The 20,990-nt window shown below is 37.9% G+C and overlaps 1 protein-coding gene across 1 annotated transcript; it reads right to left on the reverse strand.

Annotated features, from left to right (window-relative positions):
• Window positions 1–5,277: 5,277 nt before the first annotated feature.
• LOC124143844 (arylsulfatase B-like) lies at window positions 5,278–6,895 on the reverse strand. Its single transcript, XM_046512982.2, has one exon. The coding sequence runs from the start codon at window positions 6,850–6,852 to the stop codon at window positions 5,410–5,412; it is 1,443 nt and encodes a 480-aa protein (XP_046368938.2). The 5' UTR covers window positions 6,853–6,895; the 3' UTR covers window positions 5,278–5,409.
• Between the last annotated feature and the right edge of the window lie 14,095 nt (window positions 6,896–20,990).

Here is a 20,990-nt window from a genome sequence, read left to right on the forward strand (position 1 = left end):
AAATATATGTGCAAGAATGCATTAACACTTCCTCCAGAAAAAGTCTATACCTCGTAGCTGTTTATGTTATGTATTAGACAGGGGGGAGGACCTAGTATCATCACTATTTGACAGTGTATCATGAACATAAAGTCGGATTCGTATAATGTTGTGAGTGTGAGTGAGTTTGGTTTAACGCCGCTTTTACGCTTTTAACAGTATTCCAGTTATATATATGGGAGGAAAGCCTGAAGTGATGCAGGTCTCGGACGTTTACCACTTCGGTGAAACCCACGAGCACGGGTATGGTGCTGTCAAACCTAGAAACATAATCGGGTCAAACCGGGATTCGAACTCGCAATCATAGGTTTCTGGTGTTTCCATGGGACGCAACTCTGCACAGCGAATCCCGGCGCCTTAGACGACCGGGCCACCCGTGCCCCCTCGTATAATGGATGAAATTGTTGAAGCGAATCATGAACACATGCTCATGATAAAGTCGGAATCGTATAATGGACTCCGATGAAAATGGAAAGGGTTTTGTCACTTTTTATTACACTTTTACAGCTGCAAATCTTTATCTTGAGCGTCATTGTATTCTATTACAAGGTATTGACGAGACACATTGTACCTATATGGGGAACGAGCGAATGCTTTAACCATAAGGCTACCCCACCAGTATAAGAGAAGGGCGAGTGGAGACAATTTCGGTTTGACTAGTTTTAGCATTATTCTGGATTCAAGTACTGAGGCAGGCCTCTTTCAAGACATCCCACAGTGACAATATTCTACACATGTGAGAGCACACTAACATTAATCCTAGGGTCAGTTACTAATTGCTGCTAAAACGTATTAGCCCCGGTGTATGTATGGTATTTTTTATTGTTAACCTAAAACTTTGTTCTTAAATATAATTTATTGATTTTTCATTGATCATTTGTAGTCATTTATTGATTTCACATTTACGTTTTGTAGATATCGATTAATGGGTTAACCTCTGATTTCCAATTTGATTTGTCGTGGATTTGTCTGATCCAGATTATACAGACAAAGGTGATAGAACGCTAAGGCCGATGGCTGTGGCTTTATACAGCATTCTGAGTTACTCACATATTTGACTTGATTAAGTGTTGCGTTGATACGTTCTGATTTTCGTAAATCAACCATGACCCGCATGACTCTTTATACATGTTGGAAATGTCAATTAAAATGATTTCTTACCCGCATTTACTGGTGCAATTCATTAAAGAAAGCCAAACCCCAATCTGAATCTCGCCAATCTGGTTATACAGAAACCCTATGTATACTATTAGAAGAGTGAGTGAGTGAGTGAGTGAGTGAGTGAGTGAGTGAGTGAGTTGGGTTTAACGCCGCTTTTAACATTCTATCGCGTCGTGTCAGCTTAATGTGGGAGGAAAGCCCGAAGTGATGCAGGTCTCAGACGTTTACCAATTCGGTGAAACCCACCAGCACGGGTATGGTGCTGACAAACCTAGAAACATAATTTGGGCGACTATTAGAAGAATAACAGACACACGCAATTTATTGATCAGGGTTACACTATACAAAGCTTGAGTAAAAATATCAAAAAGTTTATTGTAGACACGTGGAGAACATTTCCAAATTTTGAGCATCAGTTACAAAAGTGATGTCTGATGCAATTCCCTATTTTAACTTTACGGCGTGTCCCAATGTATTTTCAGGTGAACAATTGACTTGCGTTTAAACGTTTTCCTTTGCTTATAAGTACTAGAATCACTTTACCTTGTATACAGCAGGCGTAATTAAAACTAATTATATTGTTTCACTTGCCTTTGCATGTGTTTGTAACGGGTGCCACCGATGGGGCAGTAAACACTCTCCTGGTATTATCACTATTTGAAAGTGATTCATAAACACATGCTCATGAGATGTGTCGGAATTGACATTCGACTCTCGAGAGTTTTTATAAATATGGAAAGAGTTTTGTCGTTTATATTTAAGTTTCGACAAAATCAGTAAATGTGCTGTCGTGACATTGGGTTGTCTGGTCCATCACTTTATTGTCTGGTTTCTTGCCAGGCCGCCATTGCACAGAAGAGTAGTCCTGTGTGGCGTCGGGCGACAAATGCACATTTAATTATTCATGCAAATTGTGTGAGTGGCGGACATGCTTACTCTTAACTGGTGCCATCCATCTCTGATTTTGAGTGATCATTTAAATATTTTCACAACTATTTTACCTTTTTCGCCCAAAGGAATCAGTTTCGGTTGATACTTGAGACTGGCTATTCTCTGGAGTTTTAAATATGCATGTGTTTGTAACGGGTGCTACCGGTGGGACAGGATACGCTAATCTTTTCGCGTACACGTGGTATCAACAGTATTTGATAGTTATTCATAAACACATGCTCATGGTATAGTCGGAATCGTACAATTGATTTATAATGATTATGGAAGTGTTTTGTAGCTTTTATTGTATGTACCGCTGTCTTGATTGACCATCACGATGTAGATGTCACTGAAGGATGGAGTACGGCAGTTATGGATTAAACAATCATATATCGATATATCGATGAAAGAATATAATGGCGTATTGATGCATGAAGTAATGACACCATTTGTAAAGAAATGAAATGTTAACATTGAATTACTGCCTTGTCGGTGACTTGTGAAATATATCAGTCATAACTTATCATAACTCTTAGCCATGCAACCCATGTTTGCCGTAAAAGGCGACTATGCTTGTCGTAAGTGGCGACAAACGGGATCGTGTGGTCAGGCTCGCTGACTTGGTTAATGCATGTCATCGATCCCAATTGCGTGGATTAATGCTCATGATGTCAATCACTCGACATTTTTACAGACCGCCATCATATAGCTTGAATATTGCTGAGTGCGGCGTTAAACAACAAATAAACAAAGTGGCTTCGGGAAAAATAGAAGTACTATTGATCGTTTAGTATGATTAGAATCCTTTGTTAAAAATGCTATTTTAAAAAAACAACACGTAGTATCAATTTTCTTTGATTTCGAGAAAGCATACGATACTACCTGGAAACAAGGCATTTTAAAGGATTTACATGATTTTGGTTTGAGAGGTCGTTTACCTCATTTTATATCACAATTTTTAACACAGTCAGTTTCTCAAGTCCGAGTGGGTTCCACCCTGTCTGACCATTAAAATCAGGATCAGGGTGTTCCACAAGGCAGTATTTTGTCTCACCTTGTTTAGTATCAAAATAAATAGTCTGTCCAAGGTTTAAAGTGATTCAGTGGATGGATCACTTTTCGTGGGTGATTTTAATATTTCTTGTCGTGGTAAAAAATGAATACCATAGAGCGGCAGTCACCAATCTGTCTCAATAAAATTAACAAGTGGTCCCTTGAAAATGGGTTTAAATTTTCTATATCAAAATCTAATTGTATACATTATATATATATATATATATATATATATATATATATATATATATATATATATATATATATGCCGCATAAAGACCCTGAACTATGTTTTAATGGTACCCCTATCAACGTGGTAAAGGAGGCCAAGTTCTTGGGACTTGTTTTTGACATCCATCTAACTTTCTTACCGCATATACAATACCTTAAAGCTAAATGTCTGAAGGCACTCGATTTATTGAAAGTAGTTTCAAATTCTAAGTGGGGAGGGGAGTCATCCCTAAAACAACGCCGTCTGAAACTATACTTACAGTGCGACACTAAATTATAGTCTAATCAGTCAAATCCAGCTTTTGAATGCAGATTTCATCCTCTTTCATACAAAGATCTTTACACTAAGAAATCAACTCTTATTCCGCCACTTGAAATAAGAATTAAATCTGTCGTTTCCGCTGCTAAAATTAACCTACACGATATAGCTCCCATTCAACTTTTATCATCACCTCCTTGGCAAATAGTAAGGCAAACTGTCGACCTGACATTTACTTAACTTAAGAAATCAGACACAAGCCACTAATTAATAAACCAGAATATATGTTGGAATCATTGGTAACACAATGGCCGATGCTGCTGCAAAAGCACAACTTAGTAAATCTGTGACACCACTTCTGATCCCCTACACTGATCATAAACCCGTGATTCGATCTTTCATCCGAAATCTATTGCAAAAGAAGTAGGACACCCAAGTAAGAATTAATAAATCAAATGAAATTAAACCAAATGTCGGTAACACCTACTTGGGTTGTCAGTCCAGATTTGATGAGGTCATTATGCGACGATGTCGTATTGGCCATTCAAAATATACTCATTAATATATATTGAAAGGTGAAGATCGTCCATTTTGTATCCCTTGTGACGAGAGAATCACGGTCAAACATGTCCTGTCTGACTGTATTGATTTTTCCATCAGAAAGGAACAATATTTGAAAGTTTCATTGCTGAAGGATCTTTTTAACAATATCAGCTCTTATTTAATCCTTGTTTTTAAAAAAAATAAATAGAACTGTTGAATAAATTGTGAAACATGTATTTTGTAATTAATAAATGATACTTTAATATTGGTAGAATAAATTGGATAATTAAGATTGTTAGTGGCCTTATCTCGAAGGGGGTTGAAGTAGTGTAAAAGGATTCTCCCCCGAGATAGAACGTAAGTCCACATCATTCACAGTATATTTATTACTGCCACGGTTTTAATCGTAGAATATGTGTTCTTTTAATTCGGCTAAATTGTCAATAATCGCCAACACATAAAGGGATGATGTAAATCCTGCTGGGGTTCATGCAGGAAGCAAAAGTACTGTAAGTCCCCATGGTCCCTAGTATGGTGATCTACCTTTACTTGCTGGCGATCTTTAGCTCGTTTTTATTATGAATTATTCTGTCCGTGATGTATTTTTATGGTTCCATCATAATCTACCATAAGTCTAGTTATTGTACTGTCTGTTGTTCTTATAGTTCTTACATAAACAAAATCAGGACGAAGCTGGAACTCGCTACCACGTTCGCAGGATTTTGGACTTTTATGGAGGCAACTCTGCACTGCGAATTCGGCGCTAAGACGACCCGTCCCAAAGGATGTTTTACAACTTAATTGTTTGTTTGGTTAATGACGTAATCAGTGGTATTAGGGCTATATGACGGCCATAAGTAAATAATTAAGTCTGGACCAGACAATTCAATGACTAATGTCATCAGCATCAACCAACTCAGCAAGTATGACCAACATATCCTGTCAGTCGCCTCTTACACCATTCAAGACTCATTCTAACAGGATCTTCACGGGGATGCACTTAAGGAAAACCAGGTAATATCTCAACTCAGTAACACATATCCATATATGCATCTATTACTTTTAATTTATCTTCAAGGAATCGACCAATCGGCCACGAAGTAGCAAGCGAACTTGTAATCTATTCCAACACATATCTCAGTAATTCCAATGCGAAAAATATATCTGGGTGTACAATCTCAGCGTACTTTGTATCAACACCACCCAGGACTCCATACACCGCCGTAGTATTTTGGGTTCGCTCTTGGTACTGGAGTAGGATCCTGGGCCGGGACACGGGTTTTCTTCCAGTTGTCCAGCCTCTTCTTCATCATGTCCACTAGCTCAGGGTACTTGGCTGAGAGGTCGAAATGTTCAGTTGGATCTGCAGTAATGTTGTAGAGCATGAAGGGAGGGAATGTTTGGTTATCAGCTTCATAGACACCTTCGTCAATTCCCAGATGTGGCAAAGGAGCCCAACCATTGTGAATTCCTGGACTCCCTTGGATGAGCTTGAAATCTCCGTACCTTATAGCAGCTGCTTCCTGTGCGTCATAGATGTTGTAGACGAACTCATTTCGATTGGTGGGTCCACCATTGATGAGCATGTCGTACTGACTGACTCCGTCCATGTTGGGGTCTGTGTTCTCTCCACCAGCCAGCTCCACAAATGTCGGGTACCAGTCCACAGCATGCATCATTCCAGTATTGATGTAGCCCATCTTCTTCAGAAGGGTTTTACTGTAGATGAATCCAGTGCCTTTCGTCCCCCCTTCCCACAGAGTATTTTTGGCTCCTCGTAAAGGCAAGTTATTAGCAGCAGCAAATGTGGGACCACCATTATCGGTTGTAAAGACTAACAAAAGATTGTCCATGAGACCTTTGTCTTCTAAAGCTTTAGTGATATTCCCAACAGCTTCGTCTAACGCACTCACCATTCCACAATAGACCCTTCTGCGTTTGGTTTCTATGTTCTTGTACATGTTTTCATATTTAGCTGGAACTTGAAGAGGTTGATGTACAGACTGGAATGGAAGGTATAGATAAAGTGGCTTACTGTTGTCGTGGTTCTCAATGATTTCAACAGCTCTGTCTGCAAACACATTTGCAGAATAGGTCTCATTTGACCTTCTGTTGATGGTCAAGTTGAAGCGAAAATCCAGCCCCACTTCATCGCTACTTTCCTGTCTCACGTGAGTATAATAGTCCTCAAAACCAGAGTAATATCCAAGATAGGAGTCAAAGCCTCTCTCTGTGGGTGTATACTTCTCGTTACAGAATCCAAGATGCCATTTTCCAACCATGTGAGTATCATAGCCAAGTTGTTTCAGTTTCTGTGGTATAGTTGTTAGATTGGCCGGCAGGTGTTTCGCTGAGTTGACCGATACGACGCGATCCTGTAGTCCAGTGTGATAGGGGAAATATCCCGACATGAAGCAGCTTCTGGAGGGCGAGCACAGAGGCTGAACGTAAGAAGAGTTGAGGATGACTCCAGCTTTGGCAAGTCTGTCCAGGTTAGGGGTGATCATTTGAGGATTTATATATCCAACATCGTTCCAGCCGAGGTCATCAGCGACAATAAATACAATGTGAGGTTTCTCTGCACATTCACAGAAAACGAAAGTCAGAAGAATAAAGACAGCTCTTTGGGGAATCATTTTGCTTGTGTTCAATGTGGTACATTGTGCTTCTATTTGTAGGTTTTCAAAAGATAACGCACGTCGTGACTAGCCTTGGGCATGCATTATTTCTGTGTGATTACCTGCTGCTACCGTTGTGGTATATATATATACCACAGAATCTACGCAGATGTTACATGACTTTTTTCACAAAGTCTGCAAGTGAAACGATAACACCTATAATACATGGAATTCTTCAATCTGAGATTTTTTGACGAAATAGGAAGAACTGGACAATGTTACTACTACTGAGCATCATTGTATTTCATATTAAGTTAAACATACAGTTCTCATATGTGTAATTGTGCTATGCGTTCATTCGCCCCAAATATACACAATAGCAGACAGAAATATATGTTATGTTATATACAAATTATTTACACTCTTATCATTGTGTTAATTGTGTATATGAATGGGGCCTACAGAAGAGCTCTATACCTGGTAGTTGTTTATGTCATGGTTTATGTAGTGGACATGTGGGCAGGACACGCTCACCTTTTCGCGAGTACCTAGTGTGATTACTATTTGATAGTTAATCATGAACACATCTTGTTTTGAGCGTCATTGTATTCTATTACTAGGTTGTGATGTTTTGTTAAGCTTTGAAATAAATTAATTTAGAAGAAACATGCGTTTGGTGGGTTGTCCTGTATTGTGGTTGACCAGAAATAGACGTCACACATTGTGCTCATGTGTGCGTGACGAGCGAACGTTTTAGCCCCTCGACTACCCCACCAATGTAACAGCAACAGGAGGGTGATTTAAGAACAGAGGAAGACCTCTTTCAGAGACTCATCTGTGACAATATTCTGAAACTTCGTGAGTGCACTAACATGAATTATAGGGCCGGTTATGTGTTGCTCCTGAGACGTATTGATCAATTGTATTGCCTTTTTTATTGTAAACCTAAAACTTTGTATTTACATATAAATTATTGATTATTCATTGATCATTTGTGGCCATTTATTGATTTCACACTTACGTTCAGTAGGTATTGATTTATGGGTTAACCTCTCATTTCCAATGTGGAAATCACATCTTACCACTTTCAGTCCTTGATTTGTCTGATCCAGATTATACAGAGAGGCGTGATAAAGCGGTTATACTGCTGACTGTGGCTTTATACAGCATCCTCTCATTTACTCACACATTTGACTTGATTAGTGGTGCATAGATACGTTCTGAGTTTGGTAAGAGACAAAATATGTTCTGACCGCATTTGTTTACAGGACTTAAAACATGAACCGCATTACTTTTATATGTGTGGGAAACATCATTTAAAAGTATTTCCTACCCGCATTTTCTGGGACAGTTCATTTAAAAAGTTCAGCTCCTATCTGAATCTCGCCTTTCTGGTTATACAGAAACCCTTTGTTTAATTAGAAGAATATCAGACACACGTATCTTATTGGTCAGGGTTACACTATACAAGCCTTCAGTAAAACTTTCAAAAAGCCTATTGCAGACATGTTGAGAACATTTCCAGATTTGGAGCATCGAGACAAAAGTGATGTCTGATTTTGATTCCTTATTTTTATGATGTGTCCCTGTGTATTTTCAGGTGAACAATTGAATTGCTTTTAATATAAGGTTTTCCTTTGCATATAATTACCAGAATGTTCTACTGGTATACAGCAGATGTAAGTAAAACATATTATATTGTTTTACTTGCCTTTGCATGTATTTGTGATGGTTGCCAACGATGGGGTAGGATACGGTCACCTTTTTGCGAACACCTAGTATCATCACTGTTTGATAGTGATTCATAAATACATGCTCATGATGTAGTCGGAATTGTACAATCGACTGTCGACAGTTTTATGAAAATGAAAGAGTTTTGACACTTATATTTAAGTTTCAACAAAATTAGTAAATTTGCTATCGTGTCACAGGGTTATCTGGTCCGTCACTTGATTGTCTGGTTTGTTTTCAGGCCGCCATCGCATGGAAGAGTACTGATGTGTGGCTTCAGGCGACAAATACGCATTTGATTTTTCGAATTGTGTGAGTGGCGGACATACTTACTCTTAACTGGTGTCATCTCTGATTTTCACCGCTATTTTACCTTTTTTTGCCCAAAGGAATCAGTTTCGGTTGATACTTTGTTGAAAATTTGTATGTGTTTGTCACGGGTGCCACCAGTGGAACGGGATACACAAATCGTTTCGCGTACACGTGGTATCAACACTGTTTGATAGTGATTCACACACATCCTTGTGGTATAGTCGGAATCGTACAATGGATTTGTTATGGTTATGGAAGTGTTTTGTAGCTTTTATCGTATGTACCGTTGTCTTGACTGACCATCACGATAAGAATGTCACTGAAGGATGGAGTAGGGCAGTTGTGGATTAAACAATCAAATATCAATATATCGATAAAAGAATACAATGGCATATTGATACATCAATCAATGATATCATTTGTACAGAAATTAAATGTTAACATTGAATTATTGCCTTGTCGGTGACTTGTGAAATATGTCAGTCATAATCTCTCATAACTCTTCGCCATGTCTTTACAACGACAACCTAAAGTTGTCAAAAGAGCATATTCAAATGAAAGTTGGTTCAGAAAATATTTGTAAAGTAATTGATCGCGATCAAGGTTAGATACAGATTAATTTAAATACATGCCTTCATGTAACATTACTTCTGTCATACAATGCCATTATACCTATTTTGATTCTAAGTATGTTTGACACTAATTACTGTAGACCTTTCTATTGACAACTGTGTCACTCTTCACATCTTCATTAAATGGCATCTTTTGACTTGTAGTATTTGTTGTACATTGCAAATAATGGATTACAGCATATTTCCATGGCCGTGTTGTTTAAATGTGAGTTTTATAAAGAAACTTTTATCCACAAAATCATACATACGTAAGTTGTAAGCTGTATGTGTCACACAATGAAATGAAATGAAATAAAATGACAAATATTGACAATTTGTTCAGCAGTGTTTTCATGAGATAAGGCTTAGGTTACTAAAAGCCACTTTCCTTTTATAAATGAAACTTGCAGATAGATGTACGACAAATATAAGGGTCAGAAGATGTAAAAATCTAAACTAAACAACATTTCATTACCGTAGGGAAATAAGTTTGTTTTTTGTTTTTTAAATATGAATTACTCCCCGCATTTAAACCTTTGAGTTCAAAAGAACAAAGAATAATATTTGTTGTCAAGCTACGATTAATATTTTATGGATACCTCAAAGCGACAACTACCTCAAGTGCAGTGTTTATGCTGTAAGGGACACAACTCCAAATACTATTTTGTAGACGTTGTAAACGACTTGACCTCACTATGGAGTAGAACAACTGCCACTGGTACCTTCTAGTTAACTGTCAATATTACTTCACCCCTGGCAGTGGGCTCGGCATATCTTCACACTATTCACCGGGACTCCTAATCCTATTTCTATTGGAAGGCCGTTTCAGAGTGAGTGAGTTGGGTTTAACAACGCCGCTAAATAATATCTGTCAGCTTGATTGGAGAGTAAAACACTAAGTAAAAATAGTCCATTGACGTTTACCACCTTTGTGAAACACACGGGCATGGGTTTGGTGTTGAGAATTGTGAGATACAATCCCCCCGACCGTTGGATTGAGGCAGTTTGTCACTGCAAACACGAAAACGTCGTTTTTTTCCGTATATGGTCATTCGACGGAAAAACGACGTTATTTGGACGTTTTCAAACCATCGTTTTTCCGTCCAAATAACGTCGTTATTTGACATCGGAATTTACTGGGAGAGAACGATAGCGTTAAGCTCCTCCCTTTCTTGATTGACATTGTCAATCAAGCAACAGCGTCTACCGGTATTTCTACTTCTCAGATTTCATTGGTCAGTCCCCGCGTGTTAGATTACAGGCCCGCGTTCGACGCTGCACTCGAAGCGCTTAGCGGAAGTACTGAAATCAATCGTTCTGCGCATGCGGATTACTTAATGCCTTGACCAAATTTTCCGTTCTGTGCATGCGCGATTTCGCGTATTGTTTCCTAGATATAATGTCACCACTATTTGACAATGGTTCATAAACACAGTCACGTGAAGGTTCGGAATCGTAACGAGTAACTCCATTTAAATTGAAAAGGATTCCCAGTGATATGGGAGATTCCAAGATGAAACTATTCTATGGCCATCTAGGCTGCCACCCAAACCGATCTAAACGGGACCCGATAGCTTAGTGTATGCTATATAGTCATATGGAAGTGGACAAGAACTATACATTGTATTCCGGCCGATTGTTCTTGCATTTACTTATAAGTCAGGAAAATGGACTTAAAAGGGGAGTTGTTGAATGTAATTATTTTAATTATTAAATGTTGCCTATACACTAATCTCGACGAACTTCTCATTGTTCTGTTTATGTCATCCTATATACTATTAGTATGTTACCGTTCTAAAGTCAACCTCTCACATAACATTATATTGTTCATAGTATCAAGTTTAATCAACAATGGTTCATAAACACAGTCAATATCAAGAGCAGCGATGTAAACCACTGAAACACCCAAACACAAGGCTGTTATCAAGCGGTAGTGCAGACGTGATGCATCGTAAAAACTGTATCGTGATGTCTTCAGAAATTCAATTATACTACGAGATAGTACGGCTAACGCTGACTCACCGGTGGAACAAAGACAATATCGCTAATACAGATATAACGTATTTGAATGTTAATACTAAAGACAAACAATCATTATTTTTGCAGTGACGATATAACACGTATATACGTTTATTGTTAACTTTCATCAGTTTTGCTCTTCATTTTAATAACTTTGTTTTCACATATATATGTAGCAATACCCGACAAGCATGTCATACATAATTATGGGGCAGTTTTCAATCTTGTACTGACTTACTCTGGTGTTAATGAGCGAAGTTTATTGGCTTGTTTGTAAAACCCCGTTTTTCTTGTAATCCTATTATTACTTAGTTTAATTCTATCTAACGACACCCTGTTCTCTGGATCATGGCTCCGTGACTATCCATAACAATTAAGATGAACATTCAGTTCAAGTAAATGAATGAGTTTGTTTTGACGCTACAGTCAGTCAAAAAACCAATGCTGTGAGGTTTGATAACACACTTCTACCAGGTCGAACATCGTGGATCCTCATTTTCTGCCTAAAGAGAATCATAGTTCATATGCTAATCCATCTGCGAATACCCTCCCACTCAAGATGACCTTACTTGTTGCTAAATCTATCATCTATCCCCCTAATCTCACCCGCCCCCACCCCCCACACGCACGCACGCAAACGCGCCCACACACACGCACGAACGCACACACACACGCACACACACACACACACACACACACACACACACACACACACACACACACACACACACACACACACACACACACACACACACACACACACACACACACACACACACACACACAAACAACTGACCTAAATAACTTGGACAGGAAATACTGCTGATAGCCTCTGGTCAACTCAGCCGCGCCACCGCAGAATGTTCGTCCAACTCTGCAGGGGGCATTCTCAGTGGCTTCAACCGCGCTGAAATGTTTTCGCCTTGCATCCAAGATGGTGGACAAGTGAAATCGTATGAAATTTGGCTATTTTAGGTCCTATCTCTTTTTTGATTACCCAATAAAGTCAATTCATAGTTACACGGTTGTGAAGAAGCTTACAACTTTATAAGACTTATTCATCTCATTCCAAAAAAGCTACTCGCGCTCACATAAAGTTGTGGTTATTATGTCACTGTTTTATTTCTTTAAAAATATATTACATGTTCAACAATAACAATTAAGATGAACATTCAATTTCCGATATAAGTAAATGAATAAGTGTGTTTTACGCCACAATCAGTCAAAAACCAACGTTGTCCGGTCTGATGACACACAATCTACCAGGTAGCACATTGTGTACACCCTATCCCCCTTGACGTCTCCACTGTGGGTATTCCTGGGGACGAAAAGGCCCCATGTACCTAGGAATTTCATCAATACATTCATGCGCGGCATTCTCTGCCTAAAGAAGATCATATAGTTAACATGCTAATCCAACTCGAACTACCATCCCGCTCAAGATGAATGTTTTATGTAACATCCAACAGGCCCACATTTACGCACGCACGCACGCGCACACACATATTTGGATTTACCAATCCCTGAATTGAGAAGACGTGCGTTACGAAGCTCCTCCAAGTCATCATCAATATCCGTATATGTCTGTGATATCATTACCCATCCAAAGCCGAATATACATTTATTGTGTTTTCTTGACAACAAATGTTATAATTGGGATAACACTTTCTGAGTAAAGTACAGATTCTCGTACTTTCTTGGGTTGAGCCCCGTCCGGGATTTGAACCGACACTGTGAGTGAGGCACCCAATCGCCAGAACACAAAGTTGGCGATCTAACCCAGCCACCGAACCAAAAATGTTAGTCCAGATGACGTATACTTTGTGTACTCCTCTGACAAGAGAAAAATGGCACGGCTTCTATGACCGAAAGCTTTGAACCAACAATGCCTTTAAGAAAGTGGTCAACAGTAACACACATTATATTTGGATACCACTTTCTCAGTAAACTACATATTTTTAGGGTGGAGATAATAGACGTTGATGGTTGATTATCAATGGACAAATTAAAGCCAAAACTTAACTTATGAATGATTGGTAATGGGAAATGGACAATGGGCAAACGGGAGGCGGGGTAATCAGCGCCATGCCAGTTATCTGTTGGCTTCCCTTGTTGCGTTCCCTTCTTTGCTATCTTTTTACTTTTGTTGTTTTTACAGGTACAAATATATGTTCTCTGCCTCATAGCATTTAATAATATGCACCTGATGAAGGAGAAAGTATATATTCCGAAACGCAGTGTTCCTCCGTTGACATCCATAAATATTTTTCCTAGTGTGTATCAGTTCTTAATGCCCTTCAAAGAGTCAATCTAGCTTTGTTTTTAAATGTGGTGATATTTGCGTAGAATTTAATATGGTCATGCCTATATACATTTGGGTCTTTGTCTACATAAGCATTTGGATATACAATTTAGAGCTAAGGACATTGCTAATTCTGCAGGCATGAAGTACGCGTCATAGCAAGCTGTGATCTTTATTCATACTTTAGATATTCGTAATGGAGATCTGTAACTGAAGTTTACCGTAATCTTCCGCAACTCTCACCTCCTGACCAGTTGAACGTCTTTGTGCATTCAGATGCCATTGTAAAATTCCAGGCTGCCCCTCTTTCTGTGATGTTTTGACGGATGAAATCTATTGCGTTATAATAATCTCTGTTTGCTGATATATAATATGTACATGTTGTAAAATATTTACGATATTTTAAACGTGTAATTCGATGCATATGCAATGCAATGTGAACATAAGTGCGGATGCACGAAGGCGGTTATAGTCATAGTTATACTGCGATGGATGTAGGGGAATGGTAGGGAGGGTGTATGTATGTATGAAAGCACGAATACCGATACATGAGGGCGGATATAGTTATAGTTCGATGGATGTTGGGGAATGGTGGGAGGATGGATTATGTATGAAAGCATGCGCATGGATCCATGATGGCTGACGTAGACATAATGGTGGGGAAAGAAGAATGTGATGTGTGTGTGTGTGTGCGTGCGTGCATGCGTGCATGCGTGCATGCGTTGTGATACGAGGGTTGGCGAACATGTTGTCAGATGATTGTGTGAGTAAGTTAAGTGGTTGAGGATGTGGCAGGTATGAGTATTGATACATGCAGACTTGGGGTTGGGGGACTGGTTGTGCCTGTGCTGAGGTCTTTTGTTTCACTCACTTATAGTGTTTTCTTTCACTCAAATACTGTTTTACGCATTTTAATGACTGCAACTGTAGTGACTCAAAGGTCATACTGGCCGGGCATTCAACATATCTACCCCAACTACATACGTAGCCATTTTTATGGTGTACAATTCTTCTTCTACCTCTCACACACACATACACACACACATACACACACACATACACACACACACACACACACACACACACACACACACACACACACACACACACACACACACACACACACACACACACACACACACACACACACACACACACACACACACGCATTAATTGTTTTATTAAATGTATCTTCGAGAGTCAGTAAGAAACTAGAAATAACTGCCTTTGTTCTGTAAACCTCACCAAGTTTCAGCTTTCGCCTCTTCCTTTGTGGACTGAGGTTTCACATTTGTAAAATGATCTCTCTTATCTGTCTGTACCATCAACTTAACTGCCCTCACCCCCTGCAGTTTTCCCGTCCTATATTGCCAAGCAGTTGACCCACAAGGAGGAATACCGCCCTCCCTCAGTCCAGTGATACTGTGCCTAGCACAATATGTTGGGGATACGTAGCCTTGCTGTGGGCAAACATTTTGTAACAATTTGGCAAACTTTGATATGTAAACAGCAAATATTATTCAGTTTTATTTCAACAAAAACGGAAAAAATCGGATCCTACTTATTTTGTGGATACCATAACAATAAATCAAGCCAATAGATCGTTTGAGCTGGCATGAATATAAAAAATAATTAGCAAGTCGATAGTCATAATTCCCTCTGTTGGTCCCACGTGAAATGTTGTTCATGAATAGAATAGATGGCTGATAGACGTTCGACCGAATAATATCATTTGCTAACTTCAACTGTTCATCTAATTTCCATGAATGTATGTTACATAGTTCATATGTTCATGGGCTTCTTCACTGAATGTATAGTGTGGAGGACTACTTCACTTGAGGATAAGTAACATAAATAATGATGATAATTATGATAGTATTGCCATTATTATTCCTTCAGATTATTAAAAAAAAAGTTATTATGTTTTCATAGAGAGAAAGAGATATGGAGATTGTGAGATTATTTTTAGCATCGGAATTGTTAACATAATTCTTAAAGATATTATGTTTTGTTTGTTTGTTGTTAAATGCTGCACTCAGCAACGTAAGGATATTAAAACATTACATTTAGGTTCAGTTGTATTTTTATATTTGTATCATTTTGCAAATGTTACAGAGACCTGATAAGGGATATATAATCATGTATAGTCGCTATTCTTAAAGTAAGAATACGTTAGATTTATCAACCAGAAATATTGCACACAAGAGGATAATCATATTTCATGACACTATTCAACGTCGAAGTCAACGATATTTGTGTATGTTATTGCTACATGACACGGATACGTCATGATAAAGCAAAAAATTATTAGAAATTGGCATTTGATGATATAAGATAGCTACGCGATAAATCACAAAGAACAAAGAAGGAAGCGATATTTATTTCACGATAAAACATTGTTCTATCATGACGTCATTTATTGAGATTCGAACATGCACTCGCAACTTGAAAAGTAAAATTTGTAAATTTGACCTTATTTTTGAGAGGCCTGTGTCTAGTGAGTTGTTCCCAATAAATGTTGCTGGAGAATCCGAAAATGAGAGTGATATGACAATCGGTATTGGGAGAAAAGGTACAGATGATTGACGAGAAAATTGTGAGAATATGCGGGACCAAACTCAAATCCTAAAATGGATTTATCTAGCATGGCCGCTGTCGGATTCTATTCAAGGAATCATCATTATTTAAGTACGGGTAAATATTGTAAAGCGTGTATTTTTTCCTAATTTAACACCCTAAAAGAGGCTGTAAGTAATGTTGATATCTCATATAGAATTAAATGAGTCTCGGTCGTTGTTTATCGTACAATAAACAACTCCCACTCGTCGTTTGTTTCTTAATAACATGACCATATACAGTAACATTATATCTTTTCATGTTTATCGGTCAACAAAAGCGACATAAGCATTTCCTTTATCATGACAAACCCTTGCCAAAAGTAGCGCCAACTGCACCATTGCGACAACATCAGGAGCATGTTTCATGATTCATCATAATAAATGATGACATTGGATGCTCGCAAAAACGCGAGCTCATTCCGATCCACTAGTTGCACCCGCCACAAACACATCCAAAGGCAAGCCAATTGTTCACCCGAAAAGGCAGAGAATTGCATCTGACATCATTTTTGTCATTGATACGTCAAACCTGGAAATGCCGTCTACACGTCCAACACAAAGCCCAAGCCAGGACCCAAATCCTTCAAACCCGGCCAAAGTTCTGTTAATTACATACATTTCCCCCTAAGCTTAAATAATCTATACTAGTTCTGAAGTAAATCGTATTTACCCGTATGAATCGTCTTATGTTATTTATTGCCGATAAACAGAATATGCACACTTTCTGAAAGTACTGTGTGATGTCACGCACCAAACCTATACTCTCGATATACATGCTGTTCTTACTTAAAAAAGAATATTGGGTTAACAAGATACGTATATTAAAGTACCATGCTTTCCTGATGTGCTCTCATTCTAATTTGAAATAATGGCATAAATAGTTACCACTCATCTTTCAATATTTTTCAAGTTTGGGTTAATCACGAACATATTTGAATATGTACAACATCTGTACTTACTTATCTTTATACTTAAAGGCATCAGGTTTGTCTGTCGTAAGACCCCGAAACAAATATGTCCAACACAGCCCAATATTTGGCTCTTGGCTCCTTGTTCTTATATTTTATAAGTATTGTTTAAACAACTGTTTTTTTCTGTAAAATATGTTCATTTCAGAAATTAGATGTTATTCTAGCATTAGGTCTGTGGTACGTTTACTGCATCAGCATTACATTAAAACGATATTACATTATATAAATCCATACAGAGGAAATGCTTAACATTTATCTTTTAAGGAAGAGTGCAGGACGACTTGCTTTATACATATAAATGTGGACATATATGTATGGACATTTGGATGATACAGATATACCTCCTTAAAGATAGTGTTCGTAGATGACTGTAGAAAATGGAATAATTATGTGAGTAATCGGGTTAATACCACGTTCAGCAATATTTAGCCATATTGCGATATTGGTTTCCAACATACAAGACGGACCATGAAATTATGACTTGAATTTAGACCTGGCTTTCTGGTGTGATGTAACAACCCAGAATCTCCGGTAGAAAAAGGGCTCAAAGCACGAATTAAGATCACGAGATGATACTGATGTATGCATCTGGACATATATTTGCGTAGTATTACTACCTTAATTCATCAGTATATATGTATTTTGCATAAAAGGATATTATAGGATCGACGCTGACATGCGCATATAACCTATTTACCAGTGCTGTAATATTTCATTTCTTCTGACACATATCGACACGAGAAATTATATTTAAATTTAAAAGGAGCCCAAGTGGGATAGAAATTTGAGTCTGAACCTGTTGAACAAGGCTTGTTTCATTTTGGGCTATAGCATTGCCGCAAGGCCTGGGCGGAAGGGAACACCTGTTTGCACCCATCAGATACCAATCACAACTTCTCTCTCCAAACGAAAACAAAATACGAAAAATGTCGGAAGTGTATCCTTCTAATTTTCTATTTAGATACATGTTTTAACTTTAAAGTAATTATATGTATCTCATGTATTATTGGTATCTGTGATGCTGGTACCGTTTTGTTGCCATTGTGTAGCTTTTGTGGAGTTATTATGAATATCAAATACATGCCTTGAAATATGGACTTGTGAAAGAACTCATCATTGAATCATTTGCATTAAATTAATGCATATACCATTTACTTGGCGTGTATGGACATATTATCCATCTACTTATACACACTTATTATGGACATATACAGAATTTCATTTTACCTTATTATTTAAAAAAATACCCGTGAAGATCCGGGTTAGAATAGGCATTCAACAACCCACGAAGGCGACTTGGCTCGCTGACTTGGTTGATGCATGTCATCGTATCCCAAATATGGTATATTGCTGAGTGCGGCGTTAAACAACAAACAATCAAACGAAATCTATATAATTATTAAACACCTTCCAACAATGAGAAATTAAACTTATATTTTCTAAATATTCTGTTATATTTATAACATAATTTGATTCATAATTTAATTATTGCGTTGCTTTCTTCCCTGTCATTCAATGTGCATGTTCAAACCCCTAAACTTTTAATATTTCATTTTTCATAAATGGCTACGTTAGTGCGTTGCCTAGATCTCTCGTTACCTACTCAAAAGAATAGATTAAAATAATTTGTTTTACTATCATATTTCTGTTTATCTAATTCATAATACAAAATTGATAATTCATTTATAATAGTATAGATCATATTCGTGTATATCACTATCTGATGCTAAGGTTTTATTTCAGAAAATATAATTAATTCAAAATGTAGAAAGATACACAATTTGCCATTATTTGACTTTTAAACTGTACAAAGTATGATATAATGATCAGAATACCTGTAACGGGTAGTATTTAAGAAAGAAATATTTGTCGAGAAGTCCCATTTTTTAGATATGCCCTTCAGTAGTATTATTGCATATCTCCAGAGAGAGGTTTACATTGTAGTTCTCATTATTTGTGGATAATTCAAAAAGCAACATAGAAAATATATATGCTACCATGACGAAAGAATACAGAGTATACATAACTCGCAATTCTATATATTCAGCAAACAGCCCAAAACCGAAACTCCACAACATATCCGATTACACTGATTAAGGCTGTCCCAGTTCTCCATGCGATACTGACGCCCGTTCGTCTCCCAGACCATACAGAATAAATTTAAAAGGAATCCAGCTCAAGTCTAGAACGATTTGGCAAGCCTAGATTGCCTTAATTCTATCCATGAAATTAAGCATTAATAAAACAATATTGTTCTTGTCTGCTTCAGGTTATATTTTGTAGATACTTATTTTAACTAGGAAATTTGTACTGACACCGGCGCTGTCCCTATTGAAGCTATCCATAAGAATTTCGAATTCCCGTCCATTGTTCGATGTCAATACATCGATGACAAGTGAGGATATCATAAAGTAATCGTTGATGCCGCGCTACACTTTGATAAAAATTATAATCAAGTTGACTGGTGTGTACATTACTACAGTGAACATGTACATGATCATGCCCTAATAACCAAATGCCGTAATGTCAAATACTAATTTATTATTGTGTGATGAATTTAACTGGATCAGTGGTAATATGTAATATTAATATTCCATCAATTTCTTTCCTGATTGGTCCATCCATGTCTACAAAATGAAAATAATACAATTAAAATGGAGCATATAACAATTCTTAATTTCAGGCTAGAGCTGTGGAAATCTAGACTTTCCCAATCATTATAGACTTGAGTTGGTCTCATGTTTTACATTATTCTCTTGGGTCAACGTCACAGCTCATACCATACACTAACAAGACCAGCTTGCCCCCCGACGGAGCGCCTGGATTTTGGTTATATCATCTAACATGGTCAACTCTGCTCTTAAGTAAACAAGAACCTAATCAGCGAGGGGTCCTTTATCATCCCTATGTGGCTGCTTATAAAAATCTGATATCTTTTCCCAAAGACCTGGTTAATAATATATTTTCTGCTGAATATTCGAAACAAATAGAGTGAGTTGGTACTACATGTACATATGTATACGGTTCTATTTTAAATGCAGCGCTCCATTATGAAAACAATTTGTTTTAACGCCGCTCTCAGCAGTATTCCAGTGATATATGACGGCGGTCTGTTGTATATGAAATATATGCAAATTGAATCTTGAATCTTGAAAGTCGTAACATGTCCGCAAATAAGTATCACATGCAGTATACAGTATATCAACTGCAATATACTGTATACAGTATACATCAGTATACAGTGTGTCGCGAGCTCTGCGCTGGGCCGGAGCACACATTTCCTACACCTCTCCCTTCGGCAAACACATCACGAGGGTTGCAACGAGGTCACAGGTCAGGCGTGCACTCGTCAGTTGTATAATACGGTCGAGAGTAAGATCTTCCGGAAGACCACTGCACTGGAGGTATGTGGATTATTGAGGAGGTACTACGTGTTTGGAACTGGGAGTTGAACACTAAGCACTTTTAGAGAAGAGCTCACAATAAAACGTTATGGACTCGCGGACGGACTTGTGTTTTCATTTCAAGACGTACATTTATCAGATTGAACTTCCTAACTGTAACAATAACTGAACTTTACGCCTTTTATACA

Source organism: Haliotis rufescens, unplaced genomic scaffold, assembly GCF_023055435.1.
Source record: "Haliotis rufescens isolate VD_foot unplaced genomic scaffold, xgHalRufe1.0.p SCAF_2, whole genome shotgun sequence".
Classification (NCBI taxonomy): domain Eukaryota; kingdom Metazoa; phylum Mollusca; class Gastropoda; order Lepetellida; family Haliotidae; genus Haliotis; species Haliotis rufescens.